Genomic DNA, 14,351 nt, shown 5'->3' on the forward strand with positions numbered 1-14,351 from the left:
GTATCCAACAAATCAGATTCTTGCATATATGGAAACTTAGATATGTATTTTTGTAAAAAATGTCTAAACTGAAAATATTGCAGGAAGTGTGTCTGAGAGAGAAAATATTTGCCAATTAACTCTCCAAAAGTCATCAATTGACCACCACAAAATAAATCTGCAAACGAACAGCCAAAGACTCATTCCACCGAGATGCAACACTGAGCGTTATAGGAAGTCATTCCTGCCTGTGGCCATCAAACTTTACAACTCCTCCCTTGGAGGGTCAGACACCCTGAGCCAATAGGCTGGTCCTGGACTTATTTCCTGGTATAATTTACATATTACTATTTAATTATTTATGGTTTTATTACTATTTAATTATTTATGGTGCAACTGTAACAAAAACCAATTTCCCTCGGGACCAATGAAGTATGACTATGACTACTATGACTAACAGATCCTGCTGTTTCTCCATAAGAGTAAAATGGGATCGGTTATTGATGGTTTAAATAGAAAATTTTGATATAAAGAGCTAGACAATTTAAATTGTTTAAAATTAAAAGAGTTGCGAAACTGAAACCAAATCCGTAAGGACTGTTTAATAACATGGTAGAGATTTAAATCTGGAATTTTAGCAAGTTGTAAAGTTAGCAAGAGCTCCTAATAATGAGGTTAAGTGAAATTGTTTGATAGCTTTTAATTCCAAATCAGTCCAAGCTGGTTTTTGACTCTTGTCAAGCCAATATAGCCAAAAACATAATTGTCAAATATTAACAGCCCAATAATACAATCTTAAATTAGGTAGTGCAAGTTCACCATCTTTTTTAGATTTTTGTCAATGATACTTATTAATTCTTGGTTTTTTATTATTCCAAATAAAGGATGAAATAATAAAATCAATTTGATCAAAGATTTTTTAGTTAAAAAGATAGGTATATTTTGAAAAATATATAAAAATCTAGGTAAAATCATCATTTTCACGGCATGAATACGACCTATTAAAGAAAGTGTAAGTGGGTTCCATCTAGAAAATAATTGTTTCATGGAGTCCATTAAAGGAACTACATTAGCTTTATAAAGATCTTTATATTTTTTAGTAATGATAATACCTAAATATTTAAAAGAATTCACAATTCTAAATGGAATATCATTATATATAAAAACAGGAGCATTTAATGGAAACAATTCACTTTTATTTAAGTTAAGTTTATATCCTGAAAATTTTCCAAAATCATTTAATGTTTCCGAAAGATTAGGAATAGATTTTTCACGGTTTGAGATATAGACCAAAAGATCATCTGCGTAAAGAGAAATCTTATGTGTGGTCCCATTTATAGAGATACCATGAATAATTTTAGCTTCACGGAGTATTATAGCCAAAGGCTCCAATATAAGATTAAATAATAAAGGACTTAATGGACAACCCTGTCTAGTACCTCGTGAGAGTGGAAAAAACAGACCTGAAATTATTAGTAATAACAGTAGCAATAGATTCTTATAGATCATTTGAATCCACTTATTAAAATTATTACCAAAGCCAAATTTTTCTAATACATTAAACAGATATGTCCATTCAACTCTATCAAATAAATGCCTTTTCTGCGTCAAGAGAAATAACACTTTGGGGTACCTTGGATAGTGATGAGTGTATAATGTTCGTCAATCTTCGAACATTGGAGAAAGAATAACGGCCTTTAATAAAGCCTGTTTGATCCATAGAGATGATTTTAGTTAAAATATTTTCCAAGCAGTTAGCCATTATCTAATAAGAATTTTTGCATCCACATTTTTTATTTCGAAATAGGTCTATATATGATGAACATTTAGTAGGGTCTTTATCTTTCTTAACGATTAAGGAAACAGAAGCTTCATAAAAAGAAGGAGGTAAATTACCCTTCTCAAAAGATTCATGAAATATTTCCAAAAGATATGGAGAAAGTAATTTTTCAAATTTTTTGTAAAATCCTACCAAATAACCATCAAGTCCAGGAGCTTTAGCTGATTGCATTGACAACACAGCTTTCTGAATTTCATGCTCAGTAATTGGAGCATCAGGCTGTGTCTGTCTATAAGGGTGGAAGAGGACTGCTATGGGAAAGGGCTGTCATTTGGTCTCTGAGAGGGGAGGAACTCGGTCAGTCACTGCATGGAGGGAGTTGGAGCTAAGTCTAGGCATCATCCGCAGACTTGGTGCAAGAGTTCACTCCAGCCGTCTGTCACACTCTGAGCCTGCTCCCAGCTGTTCATTTGCCGTCCAGCTCCTGTTATTACGCAATACATCTATGATGGTCATTCACGAACTGGGCAGGCGGCCTCATGTTTTGCAAGGCTCACTTTCTAAACACAGCAGCTGCCACTCGTATGATCAAACAATTGTAAGTAAACTTCCAACCACATATTTGTGTAGCTTCTGTTTGTCAACAGAAGTCAGTCTTCAGTCCCTAAAATGTAAATAGGAAGCAGTAATCAGCTTGGTTAAAATAAGCTCTATTTATAGATTGCAAGATTCATATATATAGGAGACGTGCTATCTGTAGAAAGTCCACTGCACTTGTTTATTAGTACTCAAGAGTGTAGTTAAGGCAATGGGTTATTTAATATGGCTTGTTTCATAACAGACAAAGCTGATTATGTTGCTTAGTTCAAGGAATCTTGCAGTCCAGATGGATAATATCATTCAGCATATCAAATTAATGATGTGTTTATAGAGGAAGATTTATGTACTCAAAGAAGTGTTAGCTTTACAGCATTTATTGTCGGTGGCTGAGAACTGTCTCTAAATTTTTTTGGAGCAAAAAGGTTCCTAAGGATATGTCATATGTCTGTGAAGTCATCCAAGTGGCAGAGAAACTGTATAAATATAGTTCAGGCTTATGAGCAATGAGGTAAAGAACATCAAGAAACATGGAAATCCATTCCTCTGGCTTCTGTTTCTGCAAGGATGATTTGTTTGGAAATGTATGTACTTTGGAAATGCTTAAGATAGAAATACTCTGTGAGTTTTAAATGTTTTAAGAGTGTTAAACACAAGAAATTCTGCATATGCCAGAAATCCAAAGTAACACACAAAATGCTGGAGGAACTCAGCAGGTCAGGTGGCGTCTATGATCTATATTTTAAGAATGTTGTTTGGACTTAAATGTGTATCACGAAAATCAGTGAACTCTGTTTTAAACTATTTTGTTAACTGGAAGCATCTCCTGCTTGGTAGGGAGAGGGGACCCGCGACTTGAATAATAGATATTAGCAGCTAAACTCACCATGGAGAATAAACAGGGAAGTGAACTAGTCCTTGAAGATTGGGTAATTATAGTCCAATCTCCCTTTGTGAGAGTACTCATGGCTGTTCGGTTCAGCAGGGAAAGGTAAAGTCTGGCAGAGTGATATTGATAGGAGACTCAATAGTTAGAGGGACAAACAGAAGATACTGTGGCCACGAGAAAGATGCCAGGATGGTGTGTTGCCTCACAGGTGCTAGGGTCCAGGATGTCTCAGAGCGCCTGCAGAAGATTCTCAAAAGGGAGGGTGATCAGCCAGAGATTGTGGTGCACAGTGCCACCAATAACGTAGATAGAAAGGGGGAAGAGGTCCTCAACAGTGACTTTAGGGAGTTAGGGAAGAGGCCAAAGAGCAGGACCTCCAAAGAAGTAATCTCTAGATTACTTGTAGTACCATATGTTAGGCAGGGCAGGAATAGAATGATGATATAGATGAATGAGAGGCTGAAGAAGTGAGCCAGGGAGCAGCTTTTCAGATTTCTGGATCATTTTGGATCTCTTCTAGGGAAGGTATGACCCATAAACAAGGATAGGTTATACTTGAATCTGAGCGGGGACCAATATCTTTGTAGGCAGGTTTGTTAGAGTTGTTGGGGAGGGTTTAAACAAGTTTGGCAAGGGGATGGGAACTGGAGTGATAGGGCTAAGGATGGGACAGTTAATATATAGAGTAAGTCGATACATTGTGTAGTGAGACTGAGGAAGAGCAGGCAGATAATCAATCATTATTGGAGTCGGTGAGGTGAATTGAAGTGTAACATGGGGAAACAGTAGCAGTATATAGAAAAAGGTAGATGATCTTGTAGTGTAGTTCAAGTATGATGTTGTAGACATCACTGAGTTGTAGCTGAAAGAAGATCATAGTTGGGAGCTTAACATCCAAGGATAAACATTGTATCAAAAGGACAGACTGATAGGCGGAAGGACTCTGTCACTTCTTTGTGGCTCTGTTGGTAAAACAAAAATGAAATCAAATCTTCAGAAAGACGTGGCATAGGATTGGAAAATGTAGAATCCTTGTGGGTAGAGTTAAGAAACTGCCAGAGTTAAAAAGACCCTGATAGGAGTCGTGTACTGACCTCCAGAGAGTAGCCAAGATATGGAATATAAATTACAACAGGAGATAGATAAGGCATGGAATAAGGGCAATGGTAAGGTAGACATGGTGAATTTCAATATTCAGATAGATTGGGAAAATCAGGTTGGTGCTGGATCCCAAGAAAGGACATTTATAGAATGCCTGAAAGATGGCTTTTTAGAACCCACTAGGGGAAAGGTAGTTCTGGATTGGTAATTCTGGAGGCTGCTTAACAAGATAAGAGCCCATGGTGTTAAAAGAAAGATACTAGTATGGCTAGAAGATTTGCTGACTGGCAGGAGGCAAAGAGTACATTTTCTGGTTGGGTGCTAGTGACTTGTGGTTTGGTGTTGGTACCATTTCTTTTCACATTATATGTCCGTGATTTAGATGATGGAATTGATGGCTTGTGGCCAAGTTTGTGGATGATACAAAGGTAGGAAGTGTTGAGGAAGCAGGGAGTTGGCAGAAGGGCGGACAGTTTGGGGGAATGGGCAAAGAGGCAGATGAAGTACAGTATAGCGAAGTGTAAAGTCATGCACTCTAGTAGAAGGAATAAAGGTATAGACTATCTTCTAAATGGGTAGAATATTCAAAAATCAGAGGTGCAAAAGGACTTGGGACTTCTCATGTAGGATTCCCTGAAGGTTAACTTGCAGGTTGAGTCTGTGGTAAGGAAAGCAAATGCAATTTTTGGCATTCATTTTGAGAGAATTGGAATATAAAAGCAAGGATGTAATGCTGAGGCTTTATAAGGCATTGGTCAGACCACACATGGAGTACTGTAAACAGTTTTGATCTCCTTATTTCAGAAAAGGTGTGCTGGCATTGGAGAGCGTCTGGAGGAGATTCACGAGAATTATTCCAGGAATGAAAGGGTTAGTGTATGAGGAGCATTTGATTGGTCTGGGCCTGTACTCACTGGAGTTTAGAAGAATCGAGGGGGGGTGGAATCTCATTGAAACCTAATGAATATTGAGAGGCCTAGATATAGTGGATGTAGAGAGAATGCTTCTACAGCCTCAGAATAGGAGGACGTCAAGATGTCTGTTTAAAACAGAGATGAGCAGGACTTTCCTCAGACAATGTACTGAATCTGTGGAATTCATAGCCACCAATGTCTGTGGAGACCAAGTCATTGAGTATATTTAAAGCAGAGGTTGATAAGTTCTTGATTAATCAGGACATCAAAGATTATAGGAAGAAGGCTGGTGGATGGGGCTTAGAGGGATAATAAATCAGCCATGATGGAATGGCAAAGCAGACTCGATGGACTGAATGGCCTAATTCTGCTCGCATGTCTTACGGTCTAAGCATTCAGGATGAAATTTAAAGAAAAGCTAAATGGTTTAAAGAATTGACCAGTGCACTTCCAGGGTGAGATTTTCATGCTGGACCTTGCACTCCAATGAACTCCTTTAATGGCGAAGGGGGGGGATACTCTCATGAACATTTGTTTTGCAAACCTGCTGATTCACTTTCTGAACCATCCTTTCCCTTTTGTGAGCTTTTCTTTTCTGTTTGAAAAGCCTGACCTTTGTATGCCTCATCACCATGGAAACGAGTCACTTTTCTCTTCCATATGCTCAATTTCCCAAAGAGATTATATAGAGGCAAGTTTTTGTGGTAGGAAACAGTTCTCTATCTCTCTTATCTTTTCTGTCACCCCATATTTTGAAATAGAATAAAAGACAAATTTTCTTCATGGAATAAAAAGTTGTTGTGTTTTTTTAGTAGGGTTGGATGGTGAAGAGTTATCTGAAAAATTGTTTGCATAGATTTATATTAACTCTACCTCATTATATAATCAAATGTTTTATTCATGTTGCTGGGCTCGCCAGTGATGCAGGACATTTTAGACTTGCTTCCAAATCTATTGAACATTCAGACAAACGATCAGAATCCACTTTCCCTGGGCCCTTGCTCAAATGATCTGTTGGAAATATGAACAAGCCCAGCCAAATGTATTGTTAGGTGTGTTTTAAGCTGTGTGGAAATTTGTAATGAACCTCAGGAATTTTCTGGTAAATGCTTTGCAGAACTGGTGTAAGTAATTGAGGAAAATCCATTGTAAAGTTCACAACTCCTTCAATGGTTTAAGGGAAGCAGCTGTTCCTGAACCTGGTGATGTGGCCATCAAATTTCCAGCATCTGCAGAATCTCTTGTGTTCATCACACTTATGTACCTCCTGTCTGATAGTAGCTGTGGGAAAAAAATGGCATGGCCGAAATCGTGGGGATCTTTGATGATAGATATTGCCTTCCTGAGGCACTGCTGTATGTCAATGCTACCAATGGTGGGGAGAGATGTGCCCCAGCTGTACTGCGCTGAGTCCACTACACTCTGCTGCTGCTTACGTTCCTGGCCATACAAATTGCAACCAGTCAGGATCCCTTCAACATTACATCTGTAGAAGCCTGTAATCTTCCAGTAAGATGGCAGCGCTGTCAGGTGCAGCGGCTTCTATGGAGGCAGACAAAGGTGTTAATTTTTTGTTAAAATGTATTTGTTATGATTGCAAGACACTGCTGGACATTAATAACTTAATGTACTGCAGGACTGCCCCCCATCAGTGAGTTGCTCATTGGCGGGGAATCTGCAGGAGTTGGACATAGTGCGGACCATGCTGCTGCCCAAGAGGCATCAGTGCACAAAGGCAGTGCGCGGTCTGGCGGTCTTGGTTGCTTCTCTTGTGATTGCACGGCCCTGTTGGATATTGGTAATGTGGAACGCTGCCCTGTTTTACTGGCAAACGGTGGGAGGAGATCAGCTGCATGGCCACGGTCGTAGGGAGGACAAGGTCACAAACCGCAGTGTCGCCGGTTTGCAGCCGCTCAGGGGAGGTGCGTCAGAGTCGGTGTGCTCCAACGGCGTGTCAGAGGCGGCATGGTGTGGGGTCGGTGCTGTCCCCTCCCAGCATTTGCTTGGTAGAAGTTAAGATGTATTGTGCTTGACTGCAGACTGCTGCAAAATTCCTGGACTCAGAGACTTGTACAATATATTTTTGTGTCTTATATGTGCCTTGTGCTGTGAATGACTGTTGGTACTGTATTTTGCTCCTTGGCCCTGGAGTAACGCTGTTTTGTATTAATTGGTATTCATGTATAGTAGAATGACAATTAAACTTAAACTTGAATTTAAAGTGTTCAATGACAAGCTGAACTTCTTTAATCTCCAAAGAAAATAAAAGACCGGTGTGCTTTCTTTATGATTGCTTCTAAGTACTGGACCCAGGACAGATAATCAGGTTTGTTAATGCCCCGGAAGGTAAAGCTCCAGTATTAACAGAGGGAAGGAGAAGATGGCGACGTGACGCAGCACGTGCAGCCGCTCCGAAATTATATCGTATTTGTTAAAATAGGGGCCGTGCACAATCCTGATTTGATGGAGACAGACGTGAGAAGCATAGAGGAACACCTGGAGAAACTTCTGAAATGCCTGCTTCGCTGCCACTGCTACTGTGCGATCGAGAATCTCCGGAGGGGAAGGCACCAAATCCTCAGCTTTGCCTATTGCCTGTTGCCGGAGCCGGGGTCGAAGCGCTCGGCAGAGATGGTGCTCGGTGTCAGAGGGCTGGTCGGAGGCTCGAAGTTTTCAGACGGACTCAAGAGTCAGCTGTGGCCGGGTGCTTCCAGGGTGCTGCATCGGCAAGTTTGCAGAGCTGGAGGTTCATGGCAGGGAGAGTTTCTCCTTTCTACCGTCTGCGTGAGAAGATGGGACTTTCAAGAGACTTTGAGACTTTTTTTTTACCGTTCCCAAGGTCTGTTCTTTATCAAATTATGGTATTGCTTTGCACTGTTGTAACTGTATGTTATAATTAAGTGTTTTTTGTCAGTTGTTTAGTCTTGGTTTGTCTTGTGTTTCTGTGATATCATTCTGGAGGAACATTGTATCATTTCTTAATGCATGCATTACTAAATGACAATAAAAGAGGTCTGCGTGTCCTCATAATCTAATCTAATCTAATCATCATAATACAAGATATTTACAATCATATTATAGAGACAAATATGAAAAAGTAACAGTTCTATTAACAGTGCAGCTCTATAGCACAGTTAGTTGAGACTCTATCTCCAAACGCCAGAGACCCTGGGTCAATCATGTCTCTGGGTGGGGTTTGCACATTTTCCCTGTGTATATTGGAAGGTTGATTGGCCACTGTAAATTGCCCCTAGTGTGTAGGTGAGTGTGGAATCTAGAAGAAGTTCACGACGATGTGGGGAGAGTAAATGGAATTTATGTAGGATTAATGAGTGGTTGATGATTGTTGCCCATTCGATGGGCTAAGGGCCTGTTTCAATGCTGTATCTTTCAATGACTGTAGGATGTGGGGCTGTATGTGCATGAAACTTGCCCAGAGAAGTGATTCATTTGAAGTGCTAGTGCCGGCGTAGATACTTAAGAGATATTAATGACAGCTCATTAATATAGTTACACATAATACTTGTGAAGAGCTTATTTTTTTTAAGGGGAAAGGTTTGACTTTTGCTACATTACTCCAGCCACTGCTGTTGTTTGAGCACGGACTCTCTTCGGTGGAGGATGTTTGCTTGGTCTTTCTTTTCTTCCCATGAGGCAACTCCAAAGAACCTTCCACCCCTACAGCTGTGACCGGTCATAGTGGGGGTGACTGAACTGAATGCTGTGGGCAGGGCCACGGAGCAGATTTAAGCATGTTTCACAAGAGTGAGCAGGGTGGAGGAATGCGTATTCTGCAGTGTTGCATTTTTACTGATACTCTATACGGGCTTATTGACTTGTATGAGCGAGGACTGACGTCAAGCCACAGCAAGCCATGGGTGGGAGTGGGGGTGGTGGTGAACATCGGGACTCATTACGTGATTGTGATCTTGTGTGTGCTTACCGTGTGCGACTGTTGGTCATGTGTCTTTGCACCTTGACCCCAGAGAAACACGGTCTCGTTTGGCTATATTCATGAGTAGGCTTGTATGGTTAAATGACAATTAAATTTGAATTGAATTGAACGCACCTCCCAAAAGCCAAATGTTCACTCGTGTGCAGAGGACAAGGAAACTCTAGTTCAAATAGTCAAACAAAACAGTAACTGAAAAAGGAATAAAAGGCATGAAGTACAACTTCAGTTCTACTGGCAACATGCCACATTGATGAATTTATAATATTAGTACAATACAGCAACAATGGGGCTATGCTAGCTCTTTAAATGAATCCCTGAGCCCGCACTGTTTACATGTAATACAGCAAAAAAAAACTTCATTCCAAGCACTTGCCAAATTCCCTTCAATTGCTATGCAATATGTTTCCACTCTTTAAGACAATACATCAAGGTCACAGAAAAATGATTCCTCTCCATAGTGCTATTGAGAATTATTTTGTTAAAGAGAGTAGCTCAGAACCTTAAATGCAACCTAACCATATTCTTCTCAATTCTGTTCATTTTGGAGCCTTGACTGAAAAATTGTGCATGACATCTTAAGAAAGATGAGAAAAGGGAACTGGGGAATTAGAAACCAACGTCCTGCAGGATGTTGACAGAGTATGTAATTAAAAGTAAACTAATTGGACAATCTAATATTTTTCCAGCTAATCGAGAATGCTGAAATGTTCAATGGGTCAATGATTCAGTGCTTCATTTTAATATCAAAAGAATATATACAACATACAAACAACAGGAATTCTGCAGATGCTGGAAATTCAAGCAACACACATCAAAGTTGCTGGTGAACGCAGCAGGCCAGGCAGCATCTCTAGGAAGAGGTGCAGTCGATGTTTCAGGCCGAGACCCTTCGTCAGGACTAACTGAAGGAAGAGTGAGTAAGGGATTTGAAAGTTGGAGGGGGAGGGGGAGATCCAAAATGATAGGAGAAGACAGGAGGGGGAGGGATGGAGCCAAGAGCTGGACAGGTGATTGGCAAAAGGGGATACGAGAGGATCATGGGACAGGAGGTCCAGGAAGAAAGACAAGGGGGGGGGACCCAGAGGATGGGGAAGAGGTATATTCAGAGGGGCAGAGGGAGAAAAAGGAGAGTGAGAGAAAGAATGTGTGCATAAAAATAAGTAACAGATGGGGTACGAGGGGGAGGTGGGGCCTAGCGGAAGTTAGAGAAGTCGATGTTCATGCCATCAGGTTGAAGGCTACCCAGACGGAATATAAGGTGTTGTTCCTCCAACCTGAGTGTCGCTTCATCTTTACAGTAGAGGAGGCCGTGGATAGACATGTCAGAATGGGAATGGGATGTGGAATTAAAATGTGTGGCCACTGGGAGATCCTGCTTTCTCTGGCGGACAGAGCGTAGATGTTCAGCAAAGCGGTCTCCCAGTCTGCGTCGGGTCTCCTGAAATCCTCGCGCTTCAACCCCACCACCCACCATGGAAGCAAATTGCAAAGCCCCCAGAGACCATGAACAAAAGTCCATCAGAAACTACTGTCCATCCCAACACCTCGACATCTCAGACAGGTTGTCTCTTTCTCTCTCATTAGCAAGGGACAGAGAGAGATCGCTCCTGCCACAGCGAGAGGAGAGTCCAACAGCTTACTGCTTCGATGTGACAATCTACCACGTCGCTTGTCAGAGTTTCCCCAACTAAAGGACCAGCAGACTCTCACTCACCATCGAGAAAGAGATGGCTTGAGTGCAGGAGCCTTCTTTCGACGCCGCCTGCCTGCTGTCTCGATATTTCAGTCTCCTGGGGGTCATCCACAGCAGGGGTCCCCAACCTTTTTTGCACTGCGGACCGGTTTCATATGGGCAATATTCTTGCGGACCGGCCGACCCCGGGGGCGGGGGGGGCGGGTAGGGTTTCCGACGGACAAGAGTAGCAGTCAAATACGTTGAGCTTACCCCGAGAAAGACTACAATGACCATGAAGCCTTGCGTGGCACCAGTGCGCATGCGTGATTTGCGCATGCATGTACGTGCCGGTTTTTTCTACAAATCATTTTTGGCGATTCTGTTCGGGGGGGGGGGGGGTAGTGTTAATCACGACCGGAATATGGGTGATAAGTGGCTAATACACTCAATTTCGTTTCTAAAAGGGTTTATCTAACGAATTTAATAATTAAACACAGAGCGCATATTTTCCTCGCATAAATATAGTGATAAGTCAATTATCAGAGGAGGACATGGGAGCTTGAAGTAAGTGTTGAACGAACTTCCAGTAGAAGTGGTAGAGGCAGGTTGGATATTATCATTTAAAGAAAAATTGGATAGGTATATGGACAGGAAAGGAATGGAGGGTTATGGGCTGAGTGCAGGTCGGTGGGACTAGGTGAGAGTGAGAGTTCGGCACGGACTAGAAGGGCCGAGATGGCCTGTTTCCGTGCTGTAATTGTTATATGGTTATATAAGTCAATAGCATCGTAACATTTTAAGTAACGTTTGGATATTAAACACACAGCACATATTTTCCCCGTATGAACATATAAAATCATTGCAACACACCAATATCGCTGAATCAGTGGGAGCCCTGGGCTTGTTTTCCTGCAACAAAACGGTCCCATAGAAGGGCGACGGGAGACAGCGACACTCGAAGGGGGTTCCTTATGTCCAGTCTATACCGCAATTTGGTTTCCGATGCATTCATTGCAGAGATATGTTGGAAATGGAAACAACGTTTTCAGTGCTTTCCTGGCTATCTCAGGATATTCAGCCTTGACTTTGATCCAGAATGCCGGCAGAGGTGTTATGTCAAGCATACATTTCAGCCCACCATCATTTGCAAGCTCGAGGAGTTGATCTCCTTCCCACTTACATGGATGACGCGCGGGTAATGACCTCGCATACGTAATGGCTCAACAGTGGGCATGACAAGGAATGAGGAAAGGTGCAGCTGACTCCATCGCCAAATCATATCATTTCCTCGCGGCCCGGTAGCGCATGCTTTGCGGCCCGGTGGTTGGGGTCCGCTGATCCACAGGACTGCACCCCAAATTCGCACATCTTCCAGCCCGCATCTGTAGATATCAAAACGCCAGGCCACTCAGCTAATGCGTAGAGCAAGAACCCACCGCCTATGAGAAACCATAGTTTGAGCTACAGCTGAAGATAACAGACTCTGACAAGACCCCAGTCACCTTGGGGGGGAAAAAATACATGAAAATAGAAGAATTAAACTGTTTCGCGGACAAACTGGAAGAAGTTACCCAGGTCCACAAAATATTCTTTAGCTCCTCCCATGCTCATATATTTGTAAACATTAAATTATTATTGTTGAAACTGATTGAAGTTTTTCAAAATAATAAGTAGAGAACAAGAAAACTTCAAATGGTATTTTTTGTATGACTTTGCAGAAGGCGTTTGATAAACATACGCACGAGATAGTGTGAATTTAAGCTTGTGGTTTTAAAAAGAAAGCATTGATGTGGTCAGGAAACTAGCAGGCTTTCAAACTGGCAAGATTAGTGGTGTTCTGCAAGTATTTTTGTTGGTTCCTCAACTAGTTAGGTAATAAGATAGGAAACCATTGTCCACAATCTGGATGAATAAAGTGTCGGCTGTAAGCAGAGGAGATGGGAACCTGAAACCTGAAGTCACAAGGACAGATTAAGCAAGAAAGCAAAACTATGACAAATGGATTTTGATAAATACAGATATGATATCATCCACTTGGCATGTTAAAAAGTAAAGATTAGAATTACGGATTAATGCTAGCAAGAGGGGACCATTCAGTCCATCAATGTGGTGCTGGCACCCAGTAGAGCAATGCTATCAGCCACATTTGCCCCTCCGCTTTCCCTTGTAGCCTTTCAGCTGATTCCCTCTCACACTACCATTAACTTCACCTTCTGACTCTTTTGCCACTTGCCTATCCTAAGAAGGAATTTACAATGTCCCATTCAATGATCATCTCAAACATTTCTGGGGCGTGGGAAGAAACCCACGCGGTCACAGGGAGAACATGCAAACTCCACACAGACAGCACCGGAGGTCAGGATCAAACCTACGTCTCAGAGCTGTGAAACGGCAGCACCACCCACACCACCAGATTTACCAGTTCCACCTCAAAGGGCAATCAAGGGCTGGGGGCTTATGAAATGAGTATAATATAGTTCTGGATGAACATGGATGACTGAATTTTAATCAAGTGGGTGCATTAATGAATGTTGACTTTTGCAGAGTTCACTCAAAACTTTCATCACAGACGTTAAAAGTGTTTGGTTTCTCTCCAGAAAGCAAAAAGTTGAACACCACAAGTGAAGCTGAACGCAAAGCCCAGCATTTCTATCAGGCCTGCATGAATGAGCAGAAGATTGAGGATCTGCAGGAAAAGCCTCTAGTTGACATCATTAACAAAGTGAGTACCAGGAGCTGGAGAGTACATCTGTCACTGCTTCGACCTGCTTACTCCAGCATTGTCCCCACTGACTTTTGGCAGGTGATTGGTCTGAGGCTGGAATCAGGATATTGTTTTTATTGCAAACACAAGAAAATCAGCAGATGCTGGAAATCCAAAGTAGCACCACAAGAAATGCTGGAGGAACTCAGCAGGTCAGGCAGCATCTCTGGGAAAGAGTGAACAGTCGGCACTTCAGGCCGAAACCCTTCATCAGGACTAGAAAGGAAGAGGAAAAATCAGAGTAAGAATGTGGGGGGAGGGGAGGAAGGAAGGGAAAGGGGAGGAAGGGTGATGGGCAGGTAAGGTGATATGGTGTGAGAGAGAGAGAGAAACAGGAATGGTGAAAGAGAGGGAGCAGCTACCAGAAGTTTGAGAAATTAATCTCCGTCTGGGTAGCCTCCAACCTGATGGTACGAACATTGATTTCACAAACTTCCGATGGTCCCTCCCCCCATCACCATTCCCCATTCCTGTTTCCCTTTCTCTTCTTATCTCCTTACTTGCCCATCACCTCCCTCTGGTGCTCCTCTTCCTTTCCCTTTCTTCCATGGTTTTCTGTCCTCTCCAGTTAGAATCCCCCTTCTCCAGCCCTTTATCTCTTTCACCAATCAACTTCCCAGCTCTTTACTTCACCCCCACCGCTCCCCCTCTGCTGGTTTCACTTATCACCTTGTACTCCTTCCTCCCCTCCCCCCAC

The 14,351-nt window shown here is 42.1% G+C and overlaps 1 protein-coding gene across 4 annotated transcripts in view; it reads left to right on the forward strand.

The window, feature by feature from the left end:
• Nucleotides 1-14,351, forward strand: part of LOC134337883 (endothelin-converting enzyme 1-like) — a 333,269-nt gene that overhangs the window by 256,096 nt on the left and 62,822 nt on the right. For all 4 annotated transcript variants that reach the window (XM_063033200.1, XM_063033203.1, XM_063033202.1 and 1 more), the window contains one exon: nucleotides 13,488-13,612. In XM_063033200.1, coding sequence (XP_062889270.1) covers nucleotides 13,488-13,612 — 125 coding nt within the window. The remainder of the gene's footprint in view (nucleotides 1-13,487; nucleotides 13,613-14,351) is intronic.

This window comes from Mobula hypostoma, chromosome 25 (genome assembly GCF_963921235.1).
Source record: "Mobula hypostoma chromosome 25, sMobHyp1.1, whole genome shotgun sequence".
Taxonomy (NCBI): domain Eukaryota; kingdom Metazoa; phylum Chordata; class Chondrichthyes; order Myliobatiformes; family Myliobatidae; genus Mobula; species Mobula hypostoma.